Source organism: Chiloscyllium plagiosum, unplaced genomic scaffold (genome assembly GCF_037043375.1).
Source record: "Chiloscyllium plagiosum isolate Xiang-an unplaced genomic scaffold, Cpla_swu_hap1 HiC_scaffold_22, whole genome shotgun sequence".
NCBI classification, from domain to species: Eukaryota; Metazoa; Chordata; class Chondrichthyes; order Orectolobiformes; family Hemiscylliidae; genus Chiloscyllium; species Chiloscyllium plagiosum.
The window spans coordinates 25263661-25285864 of NW_028270160.1; the positions used below are offsets into that span (position 1 = coordinate 25263661).

Genomic DNA, 22204 nt, shown 5'->3' on the forward strand with positions numbered 1-22204 from the left:
AGACAACAGCAGGACTGTATTGTGAGATGACTAAACTGAATGATCAGAGGAACTTTTTCTGTCTTAAACTGGATTGTAATGTATTAATTTTATTTTGCTTTTTTTAAAGTATTTTTCTCACATTTTGATCTTTTTCTTTGAGTCATGGAGATGTACAGCACGGAAACAGACCCTTTAGTCCAACTTGTCCATGCCACCCAGATATACTTTCCTAATCGAGTCCCATTTGTCAGCATTTGGACCATATTCCTCTTAACCCTTCCTATTTACATACTCATCCAGATGCCTTTTAAATGCTGTAATTGTACCAGCCTCCATCACTTCATCTGACAGCTCACTCCATATATGCACCACCCTCTGCGTGAAAAAGTTACCCCTTAGGTTCCTTTTATATATTTCCCTGTCACCCTAAACCTATGCTCTCTAGTTCTGGACTCCTCCACCCCAAGGAAAATACCTTGTCTATTTACTCTATCCATGCCCCTCATGATTTTATAAACCTCTATAAGGTCACCCTCAACCTTAGACACTCCAGAGAAAACAGCCCCAGCCTATTCAGTCTCTCCCTATAACTCAAATCCTCCAACCCTGCAACATCCTTGTAATTCTTTTCTGAACCCTTTCAAGTTTCACAACATAGTTCCAATAGGAAGAACAGAATTGCCTGCAATATTCCAAAAGTGGCCTAACCAATGTCCTGTGCAGCCACAACATGACCTCCCAACTCTTATACTTAATGTACTGACCAATAAAGGAAATCTTACCAAACACCTTCTTCACTATCCTATCTACCTGCAACTCTACTTTCAAGGAACTATGAACCTGCACTCCAAGTCTCTTTGTTCAGCAACACTACCTAGGACCTTATCATTAAGTTTAACAGTCCTGCTCTGATTTGCTTTTCCAAAATGCAGCACATCACATTTATCTGAATTAAACTCCATCTGCCACTCCTCAGCACATTGGCCCATCTGATCAAGATCCCGTTGTACACTGAGGTAACCTTCTTCGCCGTCCACTACATCTCCAATTTTGGTGTCATCTGCAGACTTACTAACTATACCTCCTATTTTCACATCCAAATCATATATATAAATGACAAAAAGTTGTCCACTCATCACTGATGCTTGTGGCACACCACAGGTCACAAGCCTCCAGTCTGAAAGACAACCCTCCAACACCACCATCTGTATTCTACATCAATATAAAAGCTATGTAGGTAATAAATGTATTGCCTATATTCCATTTTAATGAACACTAAATATATTGATTTCAATATTCTGAAACTTGTAAAGTGCTTAAAATTAGGTTAGGATGAGGAGAAATTGTTTTAGTCAGAGGACTATGAAACTTTGGAATTCAGTAACATGCAGAGCTGTACAAAGTTAAAAATCACAACACCAGGTTATAGTTGAAGAGGTTTATTTGGAAGCACTAGCTTTTGGAGTGCTACTCCTTCATCAGGTGGTTGTGGAGAATAAGGTCATAAGGCACAGAATTTATAGCAAAAAGGTTTACAGTGTGATGTAACTGAAATTATATATTGAAAAAGACCTGGATTGTTTGTTAAGTCTGTCATCTTTTAGAATGAACATGTTGGTTTCAATTCTTTTATATTGTAAATTGCAGAATGTTTTTAAAGTTACATTCTCAAGTGAACTTTAACAATTGGTGTCATGTTGGCCCAGATAGTGCATTTAAGGTGTGAGGTGCCCTGTGTGAGATTGTCTGTACCACAATGGTCAGACTGATTCTAATCTAAAAAAACGGATTTACAGAATCTTACATGGATTCATACAGTTTTTGAGCAAAATAAAATGTCCTTCTCTTCGTCGGAGAACACTTCAGTGGTCCAGGACATTCGACCTCAGACTTTCGGGTGACTGTCCTTCAATGTGGACTTCAGTACAGGCAACAATGCAAAGTGACCGAGCAGATGCTGATAGCCAAGTTCAGTACCCATGGGGATGGCCTCAACTGGGACCTTGGGTTCATGTCACACAACAGGTGACCCCACTGCACTACATACACACAAATCCTCTTTCGTATGCTCACACATACACTCCAACGCACACATGAACCCTCTCACAGACTTTATACCCCTTTACATTCACACTCACTCTCACAAACATTCTCAAACACTCATAACCACCCCATACACACACACATGTTTGATGGGTGAATTTGTACTTGCAGAATTAATTCTATTTTGCTCAAAAGCTGCATGAATCCATGTGAGATTCCATAAATCTGTTTTTTAGATTAGAATCAGTCTGAACATTATGGCACAGACAGTTTCACACAGGGCATTATCTGGGCCGACATGACAAAAATTATTAAAGTTCACTTGAGAATGTAACTTTAAAAAAATTCTGCGATTTACATATGAAAGAACTGAAACCAACATATTAATTCTAAAAGATGAGAGACTTGACAAACAATCCAGGTCTTTTTCAATATATAGTTTCAGTTACATCACACTGTAAACTTTTGCTATAAATTCTGTGCCTTACGATCTTATAATCCACAACCACCTGATGAAGGAGCAGCGCTCCGAAAGCTAGTGCTTCCAATTAAACCTGTTGGACTATAACCTGGGGTTGTATGATTTTTAACTTTGTACACTCCAGTCCAACACTGACATCTCCAAATCATGCAGAGTTGTGGAGGGTCAGTATTTGAATATGTTTAAGATAGAGATTGGTATATTTTTGATTATTGATGGTATTTTGGGAGAGATAGGAACAAGAGTAGGCCACTCTACCCTCAAGTCTGCTCTGCCATTCAATAAGAGCATGGCTCACCTGATTTTAATCTCAACTTTGCATTCCTGCATATCCTTGACAATCTGTCATCCACTTGGTAATCAGCAATTTACCTACCTTTGCCTTAAAATATTTAAAGATTCTGCAATCACTACTTTTTAAGGAAGAGAATTACAAAACTCTTAAACTCAGAAAAAAAAGTTTCCCTTTCTCTGTTTTAAATGGGCACCCCCTTATTTTTAAACTATGACCCCTAGTTCTAGATTCTTCCACAAGAGGAAACATGCTTTCAGATTCACCTGGTCAAGTTGCGTCAGGATACTGTGTGTTTTCAATTAATGTGTTTTCACCATGACTCTTCTTAACTCCAAAACATACAGGCCTAGTCTGGCTTGCCTTTCCTCATAGGACAATCTGCTCATTCCAGGTATTAGTCCAGGAGACTTTCTCTGAATGGCTTCCAATGCATTAAAATCCTTTTTTAAACATGGTGACCAGCACTGTACAGGTGCTTCTCACCAATGACCTGCATAACTGACCGGGGATGGGGTGGGTAAAAGGCATTGAGGTGTTTGAACATTCATAATTGTATTGAATGATATGGCAGGTTCAAAGGGCTGAATGGCCTACTCCTGATCCTATGTTCCAATGATTAGCCAGAGAATAATAAATGTACAAGGAGAGGAGGAAAGAAATGAATAACTAGCTCATTCATTTGTAGAATAATGCCTGAACTGAAGGGAAACCTTCAAAGATCATAATTTCACCTGCAAATAAAGTAAGAGAAAAAAGGAATATGGAAATTTATGGAACAAACCCTAATTCCAGTTGAACTGAAAGAAAAGGAGCAAATACGTGAGCAAAACCTGACTGTAGGAAGTATCATTATTAGACAAATGAGCCAGAGAAATGAACTCTAATCTCATAACAACAGCTGGGGAATTTAAGTTTGTTTTAATCGAATAAATGTGAAAAAAAAATGCTAGAATGGATGATAATGACCATGGCATTTCAGAATTTTTGTAGAAGTCCAGGTGGTTCACTAATATCCTTTAGGGAAAGAAGTCTGCCATCCTTATCTATATGGTCTGTATGTAACACGACAACCACAACAATGTGATGTACTTGCCTAACAAGCCACGCAGCTGTTTAGAGATAAGCAATAAACTTTGGCTGTATCAATGACACCAACATCCTATGGATGAATAAAACTCTCCACAAAGAGTTTTAAATTTCAGAATCACTCATCAATTCTTCCTATATTTACTTCAACACTAGAGTTCTTTGAGAAAGAAACTGGGCAAAATGTCCTGAGCTTTTTCAGATTTTCTCTGTGTGACAAAATACTATATTACAATTTTTTTGTAGATTTTCATGATTCTCAGTCTTGATTTCTTGGCTGATCTGCATTCTTTGGTGTGGTTAATTATACTATCCTTTGCCAATCCCTTCCTCTGTTGTCCAACTCACTTTTATCCAGTTGATTGTTGCCAGAGCATTTCCAATAATGATTCTCTTTCTGCTCTGCATCATTTTTTCTAAGTTCCTCCAGGGATCTTTCCTTCGTTCCTCCTTATACCCAAATATATCTGCTTCACAATGACTTTATACAGACAAACAACCAGCTTCCAACTGTATGCTGATGACACTTGATTCAACTCCTCCATCACCTCTTTTACTCCTTCACTGATTCTGGGATATCAGGTTCTTTGATATTTAGCCTCGATAGAATTGCAAGATCGACATCATATATTTTGTACCCATTCCATGACTCCAAAACAATGGTCAACCACATTAGCATGCAAATTATAACTAAAATGCCTGTTAGAATTATGTCTTATTAATGTCCAAATAATGTTTCAATGTCTAAGCCAAGTGATTTTCTACTTTAGCAACACAAACAAATGGAATATTTTTAAATATCTATACATTTGACCTAAGTTCTGGCACACAATTTCCAGAGTTACCACAGAATGTATATCATGGCTGTTACCATTATACAAGTTTTTTTTTGTATCAGTTTCTTAACTTCTTGCTAATTACTTTTTATTTCTGTAGATACAAAATACCTGAAGTGATATCCTATTCTAATCTTCTATGACTCTTCAAAAGGAATAATACTTTAATTTTTGAAGACTAACTCAACTTTGTCTTTTGTAATATTAAGGTACAAAGTATTTCTGCATATTCAGGAAGACTTTGCATGATGGAAGCAGATAAACTGACACCCTGGAATTTGAAGTTCCCTTGTTGCTGCTAATGCTGAGATTTTGAAGCATAAAATGGGGCAAGATTGTCAAGCTATGGGCGAATTCAATGTCCTTTCCTTCACTGATTTTATACTTTGATCTACTTTGATTACTTAGTTCTGTGATTGGACACAATGGTTTTCCAGTGCCGATTGTACTTCTTTTTAGGTCTGAACTCAACTTCAACACTGATGTATATGCAAACTATTTCAGTCAAAACAGAAAATAATGCAATTTTTTCACAGTCAAATGAATAGTTATTCCACAAAGGGCTAGCAAATCTTCCTGAAATTTTAGAACAAAAGATTTGCCCCGACATAATTTATTATGTCTCAAAACAAAAATTAACAAGTGCAATATTTAATCCTAAAAACTGATCAATGGGGCACACATTTAGATTAGATTAGATTACCTACAGTATGGAAATAGACCCTTTGGTCCAACAAGTCCACACCGACCCTCCAAAGAGTAACCCATTCCTCTATCCTATATTTACCTCTGACTAATGCATCTAACTCAATGGGCATTTTAGCATGGCCAATTCACCTGACCAGCACTTCTTTTGGATTGTGGGAGGAAACCGGAGCACCCGGAGGAAACCCACACAGATATGGGGAAAATGTGCAAAATCCACACAGACAGTTGCCAGAGGTGGGAATTGAATCTGGGTCCCTGACGCTGTGAAGCAGCAGTGCTAACCTTATTTACTTGTTTAGAAAATAAATTGTACAGTTACTTTGTGGGCGGCACGGTGGCACAATGGTTAGCACTGCTGCCTCACAGCGCCAAGAGACCCGGGTTCAGTTCCCTCCTCAGGCGACTCTCTGAGTGGAGTTTGCACATTCTCCTCGTGTCTGCGTGGGTTTCCTCCGGGTGCTCCGGTTTCCTCCCACAATCCAAAAGAAATGTTGGTCAGGTGAATTGGCCATGCTAAATTGCCCGTAGTGTTAGGTGAAGGGGTAAAGGTAGGAGAATGGGTTTGGGTGGGTCACGCTTCGGCGGGCCGGTGTGGACTTGTTGGGCCGAAGGGCTTGTTTCCACACCATAAGTAATCTAATCTAATCTAAAATATTATAGCATTTGTAATAGTCAAACAATACAGAATCAGACCTTTTGGCTCAACTTGTCCATTCCCACCATAATCCCAAACTAAACTAGTCCCACCCGCCTATGTTTGACCCATATCCCCCCAAACATTTCTTATTAATGTACTTATCCAAATGTCTTTTACATGTTGTAACTTTACCTGCATCCACCACTTCCCTGGAAGTTCATTTCATCTTTCACCTTAAAAATATGCCTTCTTGTTTTGAAATCTCCAACTCTAAAGAAAAGACACCTGCCATTCACGTTATCTATGGCCCTCAATAATTTTATAAATCTCTATGAGATCATCCTATGCTTCAGTTAAAAATGTCCTAGTCTATCCAGCCTCTCCTTATAACTCAAACCTTCCATTCCAGGCAACATCCTGGTAGATCTCTTCTGAGCCTTCTCCTGTTTAATGTATTCATTTAAAATATACGTTACCTTCTGCAAAGAGTGCCCAGTAACTGGGTGCTCCTTCTGTGAGTTCTGCTCCTTCTGGTAGATCAATCTTCAGGCAGAACTGCACAGTCTGACCACATGACACAACTAATGGAACCATTTGCAATGAATGCGCAGATTTTGGTAACCTAGAAATTTTCATCGGTTTTGTAGATTTGGAAGCATCCACAGCAACTGCAGCAGTGATTGCCAACTGTATAAAAATGAAACAAAAAATCCACAAGTATCACACTATTTTACATTAAGGTCTGTAATTTGATTGTCAAGAGTAATTTAACATTTCGTTATTTTATCACACATTTGTTGCTGGTTACAGTATTGACAGGCTTTGACATTGACTGAAATTTTTAAAAACAAGCAAATGGGAACAGAACAAGAACTCATTGTGGATTTGGGAAGTAAGAAATGGTGACTTCTTAACTAGGGACTCATGAAATGTTAATTCCAGTTTCAGGGATTTATACATGCCTGGACTCAGAAATTAGGATATGTCAAACCTCTGTAAACTCTGGAAAAAAGGCCCACATAGGAATTCTCCAGAAAGAAGACAGAAGAAATGTAGTGTCAGGAAGAATCCTGGTGAAGCAAGCAGGAAGGTATCAGTCAAAGATCTCTCCTAAGCAAAGTATAACAATTTCATATGCATGACCTGAAGGATAATTATATGATTTCATTGAAATTATTTTGTTTAAAATTTTCAGTAAGAAAGTGCTGGATTTAATGCGAGACTATGTTAATCATATTTCTCGGTCTCTGAGCACAAGAGGCTAAAATCACCTATAGCTCATTTTAGAGTGAGTGTTAAGTTGGGACTGGATATTGTTGGCTGATGAATGATAAATACATTGAGGCTTTGAACTCAGATTGAGTGAAAAACAAAGCAGCAAAACGGAGTGAAATTCTGGGAGGAAAAAATGCGTTGTTGAGTGAATATTTTGATCTAGTGTTGAAGTAATTGATGGCCTGAAGTGAAAGAAGGGCCATGCAGTCAGAAATAAGTAATGGAAATAATTTTAAGGATAAGTAATAGTGGTCAATTTTCACCTGCTGCCAGCCAGAAAGCTGGAGCTGTTCCTTTTTGAATCCATCAAAGAGAGATTTTGGACATTTACTCTTTAATTCAAGTCAACAGCAGGGAGATTTAAGGTCATGATGCACTGATGCTCAAATCCAAGATGAAGAAAAATTATCAAGTTGGGAAATAGATTTTGGGCTGGGTGGAAGACTAAAGTAGGCAGTCAGTCTGATTTGAAACGACTGGTAGGAGCATCAAAGATGGGATTAGATGTGTGCCAATGCTGACTGCAGAAGCAAGAAGAAAGCAGTGTTGCAAAATTTAAAACAGAGGACACTAAATGTGATTAGGGGTCAGTAACAAAATGCAAGAGATACTACCAAAAGGAGTAGGGTACTTTCATGCACAATTTTGAAAGTGATTTAAGTTTTTAAATAGGTTTACATTGCCGATGACATTTTGAATTCTGTGCTTATCATTAATATAAAGAACACCTAATCTACATGAATTAAAAAAGTTTGAATGCAAAGCGTATGTCCAGAATTTGATAGATACATTTAAAATGAGAGACACTGAAAGAGATCAAACTATTAACCCACAGACAGATGAATCACAGATTGTGTAATGTCTGATCAAATAACGACATGTATTTTCACTTCGAGAAAAAGTTGACGTTTTCTACCAAGCACAAAGGAAAGTTTCCATGTACCAGGAAGACATCTACTTATTAGATCATATTTTGGGATATTCTCTTTCTCCCTCTCATTAGAATTAGCTAAACTCCTTTATTTTAAGATTAAAGGATTAAGATTATTTGAAATAACAGCCTGCAGTTTAGGTGGAGTTTTTTTTCCCCAATCGTTTAGTTTTCTTTTGATTTCTTAGATATGGCTTCTGCACAGTTGAGGGTTCTGATCCTTGCTTTGATTACTGGATCAGGGTAATTGTATATTTTATTGGGATCACTTTTCTCCTGCCAACTGACGAAGCTAATCGTCATCGTACTTTTAGTCTGCCCACTTTCACAAAATGCACTTCAGCAATCCAAAGGTGGTCCCTATTGTGACCAGTTCCATTTCTACGCTGTCAGAACCAGTACTCAGTAACACAAACATTCTGGGGACAACTCAAGGAGGTTGTTAGTGTCAAGTCCCACTGCTGATTACTACACTGACTGTTCCAAAATATCAGTTACATTCAATTTTGCCTAGAAACAAGGGTAGGGCTTGATTGAAGGTTTTCAATAGCTCACTTAACACAGTTCAAAGGTCACTGGAGATAAATTCTGTCATCATAATTAGTCAAAAAAGATAGATATAGAAGCAAACCTGATGCAGAAAAAAAACTATTTAGCTGGGCTTCGAAAAAGGCAACTGAACAACAATGAATCTATATAGTAGGGGACTCCGTAAGAAGTCACCAGCAGTTGGATAGTTCTGTGCTGTTTGAATTCAGCAAGAAGCTATAGGAATTAGTAGGCAGCTATGGAATCAGGAATCTGGGCTTCAGAAAAATGCTGCGAGCACTGAGGCGGTATGCTATTAATCGTTCAATACAGCAGATATTGGGGTTTGAACGTTCACAAGTAATAACTGCTTGGTATAACATAGCAAGATTAAAGCACAAAAAAACCGAATCCAAGGAAGTGTGCTTCCAGGAAAGGAATGTAAACCACCAGAAATAGAAAAATCATTAAGGCAATCTGTGATGGAATAATTCTGAGGATGCTTCATGGCTATATCATCAAAAGGGAAGATTCCTCATCCCTTGTGATGTTCCAATGATATTTGATTACCCACAGTGCCACTAATATATAGAGCAGGAAGATTGCTAAAAAATCCATAGGATACAAGGGGTAGCATGGTGAGTCAGGGAGGTTAGCACTGCTGCCTCAAAGTGCCAAGGACCCAAGTTTGATTCCACCCTTGGGCAACTGTCTGTGTGGAGTTTGCATGTTCTCCCAGTGTCTGCGTGGGTTTCCTCCGGGTGCTCCTGTTTCCTCCCACAGTCCAAATATGCATAGGTTATGTGGATTGGCCATGCTAAAATTGTCCATAATGTCCACGGATGTGAAGGGCTAGGTGGGTTAGCCATAGGAAATGCAAGATGACAGGGATAGGGTAGAGGGGTGGGTGTTGGTGGAATGTTCTTTGGAGGGTCGGTGTTAACTTGATTGGCTGAATAGCCTGCTTCCACTCTGTAGGGATTCCATGATTTATTTATTGCTTTTGCTGTTTGATATTTTCTGTGGGGTGTTCAATCATAATTTATAATGTTATTCATATTGGTCTCATATTAATCTTGGGATGTCAGAATATAAATTCGATTTGGCATAGCACAATTTAAATCTTGTTATCTCAATAATATTTCCATGTTTGTTTGAGTAGGTTTTATTTGTACTAGACTTGCTAGTCTTTGTTGACTAAACAAACCTGGCTGACTTGCTTTTTGTACAAATCTAGATATCTGTATAATTAGCCATATTACTACTCTGGTTAAATAAAAAAGAATGTGAGGGAGTGGGACTAAAGAGAGATTGGTGCATCCCTCCAACCTTAGTCTAACACTGCAAAATTGTTTAATTACAAACTTATGTTACATTATTTACTGTAATTGGTGAAAGAAAATGTAACTTACCACAGAGACTGTCTGCATTTCCAAATCAAGCACTTTGACCTTGTGATTGTTTGTGTCCACCACATATAGCACATCCCCATGTTCACCAACACATACACCTCCTGGTTCATTGAATGTAACTTGGTTGAATTTAGCACCAATTACATTGTCTGGTTTGCCGGTTCCTGCTAGTGTAGTACATTGTTTTGTTTTCGGGTCTATTACTTTGATCTGAGAAACAAGTAAATATTTCAGTCCCATAGTAAATGAAAACAGATGTACAATCAGAATCTTAAAGACAGCTTTAATTCTCTAAATAAGATATTTCATAGCTTAAAATAATCACACCAAGTATGGGAATGCTAAGGACCCAACATTCTAAAAAAGTGCCCTTCCAAAATATATCCATGAAAGTTGGTGTGCTACATTTAAAATACCAATTATAAATATTTGAGATATTTGTGAACATAACAGATGACAATAAAAATATTTCTACAGTTCTTTAATAGGAGACATGTTTAATGTAGGCAGTTAAATCATACACAGTCAGTAATAAATCCATAGTCTGTGATAATTTGTTTTCAAGATATTAAACCTATTTGATTTGCCCTATTTCTTAATCTCATGAATTAGGTATTTACATTTCCCTTTTTACTTGGCATTAATATTGTTTTCCCTATTGAATTAAAAATGCAAATTCAGATTATCAGTGAGAGCATAAATTAAACTAAGAAATAGATTACATTTAGAATTATTTTAATTTTATAGATAAAGAAATGATTTCATATAGCCTTTTATAAGGCACTAATTAATTGCTCTGTTTCAATCTAAATAGCTTAATCACAGCTGAACTTATCTCTTGAATTTGAAAACAAATATTGAAACAAAGTAATTGTTATTTTAGTTTTAAGACAAAAAAAATCAGTTACCTTGTGATTATAAGAGTCTGCTACATACAGCAGACTCCTCTTTTCATTCCAAGCCACTCCAAGAGGGTGCTGTAACTTTGCATTTATTCCAATACCATCCAGGTCTCCAAAAGCAAATAGATTCTGCAAAATTATATTAAAAAAAATATTTTACATGGCAGTTAATGGCTTAAAATTGGTGGAAAGATCTGGACTTCCACCAGTTTAAAAGAGATGCAACATAATGCAATTGCAGGGACAAAAGACGACACCCGAAAAGTAATTCTTCTGGCAGGTCCAAGTGTTACTTTGAGGCCTGTGCACATCCTAATGAGGGCCTTAACTCAGGTCTTGGGTCCCTAACAAAAACTGGGCTCTCTGCAACAGGACAAATACAGACCTCCTCCGATTTTCCCCAGGATGAATGCATTGTAGTCAGTAAATGACATCAAAAATGGAAGTTTAAATTAAAGGCCATGTGGTGTGCATAAGTAAATCTGTTCTCCTTCCCACTCCAAGGAACTCTGATGGTCATTGCAGGAGCCAACTAAACACCCTTTCATCTTTATTCACACATTCCTTATAATTCCAGTTTTATGGTACTTACTGACGGTTCATGAGTGGCAAGTAGAAATTCAATTTTGGAGATTATCCAGCTGCTTGTGGAAGCTGCTTTTATGAAATTATTAAAATAAAGTTTTGACCAATTTTGAATTATATTTTAACATTGACAGAACAAACTCAGTTATCCAAATATCAATTATCCGAACAAGATCTCAAGGTCCCATAAAAACGCTATCCAAACTCTCAGTTATACGAACAAAATACTCCCCGCTTGTCACGTTTGGATAATCGAGGTTGTTCTGTATAAGCTCCTCCAATCCTTTTAACCTCTACCTTACCATTACAATTTGTAGTCTTTTTATTGAGATGGGGACAGACAAAAACTCTGCTCGGAGGCTGAGCAAATTGCAAGAGTGAGCTTTAAGGTACTTCTTAAAACTTTTTTTCTTTCTACATTGCTTTACACTAAACTGTCTTCAATTATCAAATTTAGTTTTAAGCTTCAGAGGCAAGTTCCTTTCAAAGTATTTACAAAATTATCTACTAAGAACACATTACCTTAGATCTGATATCTTTGTGATATATTCAACATAGTTTTCCATCCTATACCTGAAATAGACCTGAGCAATGACTCTCCAGGTCTAGACATATGACTGAATCAGTACCAAGTGTAAAACATTAACAGTACACTGCAAGGTAAACTTTTCACACTACTTTAGCATGACAGCATAAGAGAGTATCATCAAACCACCTTTTGTTCACTGTAATCAACATTCTAGACCTTGAGAAGAAATGAGACTGCAATTGTAATCATATCAGGCCACTTTCAGCACTGATTTTGAACAAACTTGTACTAAGTTAAAACAGGCAGTTTGACAATTTTATATTCTTAGGTGTCCATAGATAAACGCATCCATAAAAATGAGTGAAGATTGCTCACTAACAGGACATTTAATTTAATCTCAAAACATATTTAAAACTAACAGTAGACAAAGTTAACTAGACTTCAGTTGTTCTGTCGATAAGTTTAATTCTAACTGATTAGCACTAAAATTAAAATAAAAACATTTAGAAATTATAAGGTGTAACATGACTATGTGAAATTGAAATGATTGTCAAAGCTATTGAATATTTACATTTAAATAATTATTCACCATATTAAGTTCTAAGATATAAAATAAAACAAAACCTAAGATTCTGACAGAACTCATAGCAAGCAACCGTACATAAGCCATTTAAATAAGTTCTTATCCACAGTATAATAATTTATTTCTTCAGTTAAAGTATTCAAGAGAATAATTTTTGAATTAATTTTAAAATGAGATCTACTGTATAATGGATAAATTAGGAAAAGATAGAAGAAATTATTTTCTAGAGATGGTTATATGTACAACTCTCTACAATGGAGTCCCTAAACCCTGATGATGAAATTTGACAGATCCTTGAATATTCAAGCAGGCAAAGACTAGAAGAATCAACTGGAATTCATAATGGCGTAGACTTGATAAGTAAAGGGCCAGTCTTAAAAACAATTATGATGAGCTACAATATTTACCAATTTACCTGGCTTCAGTTTTTACCTTTCAAACACTAACCTGTAATAGTGGGTTAAAGTGCAGAGGCTAATTTTCAGTGAACTCCACTTATATCTAGGCTTACAGGGTTGAATTTTATTAAAAATTATTTAAGTGTCAATTTTGGGAAATTTCATGGAGGATGGGGTTGGGGAGTCCAGAACTAGAGGGCATAGGTTTAGGGTGAGAGGGGAAAAATATAAAAGGTACCTAAGGGGCAATTTTTTCACACAGAGTTTGGTACAGGTATGGAATGAGCTGCCAGAGGAAGTGGAGGAGGCTGGTACAATTGCAACATTTAAGAGGCATTTGGATGGGTATATGAATAGGAAGGGTTTGGCAGGGTATGGGCTGGGTGCTGGCAGGTGGGACTAGATTGGGTTGGGATGTCTGGTCGGCATGGACAGGTTGGACTGAAGGGTCTGTTTCCATGCTGTACATCTCTATGACTCTATGTCCCTCTATAGGCACTAGTAAGTTTTCTACACAGCTCACCTATTATGCATACACCATGCCTCTACGGTGCTGCACTCCACTATTGTATGCTCACCAGCAGAAATATTGCCAGTGCTGGGACTTCCTGTGATTTCTCGCACCAGCACCATATTTGCAGTCCAGCTGCTGAACAACTCAATCTACCAACCAGAGATAGCCCTTCACACTCTGCAAAGAGAGGGGGAAATGAAAAAGAAAATTTTCTGAGGGTACTTAAGTGACATTTCACTGCAAATACAAGCTCAATTGTCTGACTTACTGTAATTGGAACTGCAGCTACATGACACAAGTATTACATGCTGCACATTCTTCGTACCATACCATACGTAGAACCCTGACAAAAGCAGTGCGACTCTTTTACTAATATCCAGGGCAGCATAACATCTTTTCTATGTTCACTGTGGGAGAATCACAGGCTGGAATGCCTTCAAACAAATGAAAACATTAAATCTTTTTAAACAACAGTGCAAGTGAAGGATAAAAAAGCCCAAAAAGCAGCATTTGCTTCTGGGAAGAAAGAAGGACTCCAAGGCTTTTGGGTAACAACAAATTTACAGTCAACAAATGCACCCATCTCACATCTACTAGCACTAGATGTCAATTAAGTCCTGTCTGTCTCGTTGCATCCAACAGTGAAGCAATCTATTGTGGTGAAGGTGATGTTCTTCCAACTCAATTTTCCCCTAGAAGACTTTTGCTGCTCTCCCAGCTTTTCAGCATCTGTCTCATTCTCGGTTTGCCTGGTCCAGTTATGCAGAGCATAGCTTGTTTGGATTATTCAACATGCTAGGGAATAAACTGCAAGATCCCCTAGACAAATTGAAGAATCAGAACCTCACTTTCTGGCGGCCCATAATCTGCATTGTATCAACACTTGACCTCAGTCAGGGATCGGGTAATGGCATTATCTGACATGGTTGTCGAGGGCAGCCCTTGTCTCCCAGTAACCACTCTTGTTAGGAACAGGAGAGTTCCTCAGGAGAGGCATCGTGGCAGCTTCCAGGATACCTGGTGCACACTAAGATGTAATGAACCAATCATAGAATCCCGACAGTGTGGAAACAGGCCATTTGGCCCAACAAGTCCATACCGACCCTCTAAAGAATAACCCACCCAGGCCCATTCCCTTACCCTATTACTTTACATTTCCCCTGACTAATGTACCTAACCTACACATCCCTGAAACTATGGGCAATGTGGCATGGCCAATTCACCTCACCTGCACATCTTTGGACTGTGGGAGGAAACCGGAGCACCCGGAGAAAACCCACGCAGACACATATGGAGAATGTGAAAACTCCTCGTACAGTTGCTGAATGGAAGGCTTCTCTATTACTAAAATCTATTACGTTACATTGCTCTCAATGCAACACGTGTTGAAATTATAGCACCCTGCATCTACGTTAGCGAAGCCAAATGCTCAGGCTGCAGCACTGACCTTATGGAAATGTGATGAAGCAGTGTGATCTGGCACAAACTGCATAGGTAACAGTCTTGATGCATTGCAGGTTGAAAACTAAGAGGTCCCACACTGGTCCTCAGTGGATCCTGAGAAGCAGCCAGTTGAATAAAAACTTGCCTGTGTTTGCCAACACTATGAAGCACATGCACTAGACTGCCACAGACACAATCTTTGCAAATACTTCATGCAATTGGCTTCTTGCTACTCACTAATGAGATTCTCATCGTGTTGCTGAAATCTGGGATTGAAAATTGGACTTTTTTTTCTTGACGCTGCAAATCTAATTTTTCCAATCATGCCATTTCCTACTTTGTTCAGGGGTCATACCCATAGCTACTGTAAACTAAATAAGCTAGTTGGCTAAATGATTCCTTGAGAAAAGTGTAATTCAAAACAGTCTGCAACAGTAATAAAAGAGACAGCCTGGGAACTGCCTTACATACATGCATTCTTAAATAAGGTGTGGCAGAGTGATATTTTTAAGCACAAGAATCTTATGGTCATCAATTCAAAACATTCTGACGTAGTCAAATTCAAATTTCAAGCTATAGTTAAATTGGTGAAGAAAAAGACTAATCTGAGGGTTAGCGCCTTTCATGAATCTGTGTCGTTAACTAGATTTTTCACTAATAAAAGACTATAAGCAAATTAGCTGCAATTTAACTGTGCAAATTAATTTTGAAAACTTAATCTAGCACTTATATAAAGATCAATGCAATATTTCAATCCAATAAACGGTCACTGTAGTTCAACATCCTGTGGTGAAGTTCTTCAATTTTGCTGTTAGCTTTCAGACTTCCGCAATTGCCTTGACAATTATTTGTTTGGTTAATTTTAGACTCGTAATGGTTATGAAAGCAAATTGAGCCATCAAGATTATATTTCCATTGTATGGTTGTTCAGCTATGCTGGAACATCTAATAGGTGTGATGCTTAATGCAAGAAGGCTAGATTTTACTTGTCCTTGATTGCTCTACCTTAAATGTGTGAAATTATCCACAGCATAGAATGGAAGGCACAAAATACCTCCTTGCTTTTTCCAAAAAAGAAGAGAATGGATACTTATTTGCAGATGATTCTATAGAAATTTAGTTAGAAAAAGACTTGCCAAGGAGGATAGCTTGACAACCTAAATTATTGAAAAGGCCACAGCTATGTGAAGAATCAAGTCTTGATGGTTGATCTAATCTAATCATAATACATAATCTACTTGTCATAACTTGTGTATCCTGATGGGTTCTGCCAGAGCAGCATAAAAAGGAATCTTTCCTTGCTTATCTCCTTTACAACTATGTCAACATCTGTCTAAACTCGTTTCGAGTTTGAAATGTTCCATGAATACCATGTTTGAAGGTAGAAACCTGTCATCAGGTTGAGAGGTGAGACAGAAGTTGCTGTTGTACATTACAGACTGCTTTGTGTTTCAAATAACCCCATGACATCAACATACTGGGTCAACAGAGATCACTGAGCAAGCAATTCAGATGCAGAAGCGCATTTGAAATGTAGAAATACAGCCATCAGATCAAGAATTTGGGTACAACGTTTTGCATGAATTTTGCATTTTGGAGACGGATTTTAAAGAGGAGTCTGACTCCCGTGTTCAATAGCACAAATCGATCTTTATTTGGAGCTCCTTTACCACACGTGTGGGAGAGGCCAGAGATCGTTCTAAATCTGGCTTTCATTTGGGGCCCAGTTGCCTTCTTTATTATAACTCAGATTGGGAGGTTAGTGAAACTCTAACTTTCCCAGTAAAGTACAGGATATTTATACACATTGCGTTACAATGGTTACATAAAATATTGACATCAGTGTTTGCCACATCCCCTCTGACCTACACATCCAATTCTGTGAATACACGAACATCACCTGTCCTTGGGTTCCTAGGATTATTGACCACATTCCAACACGGATTATTATATCCATTCCTAGATATTTGCCAGCTGCATTACGTACTTGCTTATTACTACTGACTTTTCAAATTGGTTATGAAATTCATATCCCTTGCTGATCTTAGTACAAAAGATTAGAAAGGATGTTAATTTTTACCAATTGTTATAATATTTGTAATTTCAGCTCTGACATAAAGTAACCAATAAAATTATACATAGTTAAACTTAATACTGTGACTAAGCTAACCATTTTGCAAACAGCTTCCCTCTTATCCTTAGTACCAAGATGGCCTAAATCTTATGATCATTGACCTAAGTCATAATGCCTGTTTTCCCAACTTTCTTCTGTCTACTTTTCCAATTTTTTTAACCAATTGCTCATTGTCATGTCCAATTAACCTTTAATGATTCACCCTTAGTGGAATGTTTTGAAGATATCATTTTGACCCTATCACAATGTCCAACCTGTAATAGGTCCTTATATAAGCCCTGAGACCCTCCAACCACATGGCAGCAATGTGGCTTTCACCAGTTTCCTCATTTCCCCTCCCCAACCTTATCCCAGATCCAATCTCTCAACACGGCACCGTCCTCATGACCTGTCCATCTTCCTTCCCACCTATCCGCTCCACCCTCCTCTCTGACCTGTCAACATTACCCCCACCTCCATCTACCTATCGCACTTTCAGCTACCTTTCCACCAGCTCCATCCCCTCCCATTTAACTCTGTACCCCCGTGGCTCACAAGCCTCATTCCTGATGAAGGGCTTTTGCCTGATACATTGATTCTCCTGCTCCTCAGATGCTGCCTGACCTGCTGTGCTTTTTCAGCACCCCACACTCTATTTATATTAGCATGTTCATTTTGTTCTATTATTGCAAGCTGATTATACATATGATAAAGTTTAAGATCGGCTCATGCTTAACTGGAGAAAGATTGTGGATGGACTTGAAAGATTCTCCAGCTGTTCTTTCATTTTTACCCATCTTGTGGATATTTCTTCAGTATTTTTCCATCTAAAATTGTAATTTTTGCCTTCTTCTCACCAACACCCAAAAGTCAGCTTATGTGAGAATGTCATATTATTTAAACTATGTTTGTGCGCTCTTCCAGGCCACATTAATCATTTTGTTAAGTAGGTGTACATGTCTGAAGCCCTTGCTTCAGTGCAGTTTTGTCATGCATTCCTGCATGTTAATTACTTCGGATGTAACAACCATCATGCGTTTTTACAATGGTTTCACAAGATCATGTAATGTATTTTTAACTTCCAGGTGATCTTTGTGAAAGATCAAAAGTCTCTAGTGCGTGCCTGTGTATCCTTTTTACCTGGTATGTTATTCCAAACAGTGGACAAATCAGCCAATTTAGTTTCCTTTAAAAAAACCTCTCAGGACTTACATGTAAAGAACAAAGAAAATTACATCACAAGAACAGGCCCTTTGGCCCTCCAAGCCTGCGCTGATCCAACTCTTCTATCGTCTATTTTCTAAGGATTTGTATTCGTCTGCTCCCTGCCCATTCATGTATCTGTCTAGATACATTTTTAAATGACGCTATCGTGCCGCCTCTACCACCTCCGCTGGCAATGCATTCCAGGCACCCACCACCCTCTGCATAAAGAAGTTTCCATGCAGATCTCTAAGAGAATATTGTTAGTTATCTAATTCTATCTACACTTTGATTTCATTGGATACATTCCATTTAACTACACCCAAGGTGAGTCATTCCAAAATCCATTTGATGCAGTGTTACTATTTTTTTCCTGTTACTATTCTTTTATTCTAAAAAATACCCCATTAATTACCATTATGATGATTCAGGAACCCTGGACAAACCTTACTGTACAGAGTATTAAGCAAAAGAAGCATGTTTTCATAACAGTTTTAAATGAGACAAACAATCATTATTGTCAAGAAATGTGGCACTGGAAATCCACAGCAGGTCAGGCAATAATTATTATTACTGTGTGATTTCAAGCATTACCAAATTTCACTTGTTTGGTCTTTCTTAGAAAAAATACATACAATTTTCTCAAATGCGACTTGTCAGGTTATACTTGACTTTCCTCTTTTCAAAATTATTCTAAATTCAAACTCAACAACAACTGATTCAAGTTTCTTTTATGTACAGCCCTTGCAGTGTTGTTAGGCTAACAGGCTTCAATTAATTTCTTCCAAAATAATCTATCACAACTTTTCCTGATACACATTAACACCACCTAGTCTGTTTCCATTGGGCTCTTGTTTAAAATTTAAATTTGTTTGATGTTTAACACTCAATTGAATTTCCCATTGCGTATTTGAACATGTATCAAGTAATTTTATCAATCCCAATTTCAGAAAAGACTTTACCTCCACAAGATTTCCAGCTACCTTGTTATGTTTTTGAAATCTATTCAAACATAAAATCCACTGAGACTGGAAGAAGCGCAGTGGGTTAATAATATCCACAGAAATACATCTTACCATACAGAAGGGGTGTATGAGAAGATTTAAAACTGCCAGTGGGAATTAACTCTGCTGGTCTCAGAAGGGGCTGAGCCCAAGTCCCAAGGTGGCATATGTCATACTTTCATGAATTCACTTTCTAAAAACTGTCAGAAAATCTTTTAATAATCTCAAACTGCATTTTAAATTTCTATTGTCTTAAAGAAAACATTTTCTAAGTAGGTACACAGACAAAACATTTCTCATTCCAAATTCAGAGTTCAAATTGGATGTCTTCCAAAAAGATATATCTGTTTTGAGAACAAGCTAAACCACTTTTTCCACAACATCTTTTCTACAGGCAGCTTAAAAAAGACTTTTTAAAGTATTCAATAAAATAAGATTTGAAAGTCTTGAATTTATGATACTTTTGGACTACTCCTTGTTTTAGTACTGATTTCAGTCAAATGTAAAGAATGTTCTTCTTTTTAACTATTATGGTAATTCTCTGTGATAGCAATCCAATTTTCACAGTGGGTTTCTTTAACTTCACTTGGGGAAAAGGAACTAGTTGATCTCTTCTCTAACTGTACCCCTTTGTCCACAATTTCTGGCTCATAGGTGACATTACACCTTGGCTTTGTCTCAGTACACAGAGATGAAACTCGGTGGGGGTGGGGGGAGGAATGCTGCCAATAATATTTTTAAGGTTTACAAGGTGACAGTCTTTGCTGCTGTCAGTTCACAGATTTCTGTTAAACATGTTTTGATTTTTCTCACCACCAGTTTCAATATGAGTATCCAATTTTTTCAGTCACAATGTTGGGTTTATCACAGGCTCTTCTTCATATTGGGTACAATGCTTTCCATAATTTTAATTACTATAGTTTGTTTGGGGAGCTTTGCAGTTTCCACTAAATCTTTAACCTTCTCTTCATGTTGCATGTGGTCCCTGGATGAAGTGATACACCCTCGCAGAGTACAGGCTATCATAGGCTTCATGAGAGGGTTACATGTTGTGTATATGTTAACTCTCTCATCCCTGGCTAATTTCAATGCTTTCATCAGGTCTTTTAATTCTGCTACTAGGGCTGAGTAAATTTGAGGGATCTGTACTCCTACTTTCAAGTCTCCCTCAATGTCTACCACATCCCACACAATGCAGAGCGGTCCCTTATAATAATTTCTAGATCCATCTATAAATAACTCCATCTCCTTCCAATAGTTTCTCAGCAATCCTGCCAATTACTCTCCATCATCGACTTCTCTCAGACATTCTGTTCCTCTCCCCTTGGTGTTTGTGGTGATCTGCTCAAATTGTTTACATTTGCACTTTCTTTCAGATTTATGCTCCTTAATTTAGTTTGCTTTCTTCCAGTTCTCCATTCACAGATCAATAACAATAAAATAGCATCATACAAGGACTTAAAACTCTCCAGTTCTCTTTCTTCTGAATCTGCCCTAAGGATACTTTTTACTAAGTGTTCTAATCTTAAAGCCCTTGATTGTTTAAATCTAAATTCTCCTCGCAATTCCACTCTTTACTCTATGCCAATTGTTTTATGTTCAGTTTCTCTAGGGAGTAGGCGTCCACTGTCTTGTAGATTAAGACGTTTTCTCACTTTATTGGCTACAATAACCATTTCATGCCATACTGCTTTTCAAGTAGGTGAACATGATTGAAACCCATTCTTCAGTGCATTTATTTTCCCTCCTTTTTACCAGTCTACTTTGGACAAGTCTCAGAATATCTTTGCACATTTATATGCTGTAACTCATTTTTATGCCTCACATTCTCATCAAAAGATCTGTGAGTTTTACTTATCTCTCCAATGCCTCAGGTGGTGGCTCAATCATCAAATTCAATTCTCTTAAAAGGAAAGACAAGGACACAAACATCACCAAGAGAAGGCTGCTGTTTTGGGTCACCAAACCTGAAACTTTAACTCTGATTTCTTTTCACAGATGCTGCCAGACCTGCTGAGCTTTTCCAGCAATTTTTGTTTCTAATTTACAGCATTCACAGTTCTTTCAGTTTTTAACTAAGAGAAAGCTATCAGTTTAGTGCTCTGTCATCTAAAACTTTCCTTTCAATAGAATGTATATTAACCCCAATTGCAGTAATAACTCATAATAATTTTGTTTGGCTTCTTCTGCCACTACCCTACTCTTTCAACACTTGTTTTCATCCAATTTTGCAATTTAACTAGTCACCATCCTATCACATTCTGGAATCCTGGAGAGATTTGCAGTCCAAGGAAACATATTCTTATAATATCTTAAAACAGAAGTCAAACATTTTTGTTTGATTCCAGATAATAACATCCACTGTTCATTTTTTTCTCATAAATGACTTCTTTTATGAAACGTTACTTGATAGCTCTCTCTGGATATTTAACATATCTATGTAAATTTGTCCAAATTCAATATTTAATTTACTCCTCCAAAGACGCTAACAATTTTGTTTTCTGTGCATTGAAACTACCTAGACGGGTGTGCATGTATTTATTATTTTCCAGAATCTTTTTAAATTTCAGGTAATTATTCCCTTCAGAATGCTAGACATGTAAATCTTAATATAATTTCTTATTATGATATGCATAAATGTGCCCAGGCTTAGTGGTTTGAAATGTCTGATACTCAATATAGTTGATATTTTCATAGTAGTTCTCTGACATTGAAG

The 22204-nt window shown here is 37.4% G+C and overlaps 1 protein-coding gene across 6 annotated transcripts in view; it reads right to left on the minus strand.

The window, feature by feature from the left end:
- The window catches only part of nhlrc2 (NHL repeat containing 2), a 92761-nt gene that overhangs the window by 3857 nt on the left and 66700 nt on the right, over positions 1 to 22204 (minus strand). For all 6 annotated transcript variants that reach the window (XM_087998870.1, XM_087998869.1, XM_043712792.2 and 3 more), the window contains 3 exons: positions 11123 to 11245; positions 10215 to 10424; positions 6545 to 6755 (listed from right to left, as the gene is read on the minus strand). In XM_087998870.1, coding sequence (XP_087854996.1) covers positions 6545 to 6755; positions 10215 to 10424; positions 11123 to 11245 — 544 coding nt within the window. The remainder of the gene's footprint in view (positions 1 to 6544; positions 6756 to 10214; positions 10425 to 11122; positions 11246 to 22204) is intronic.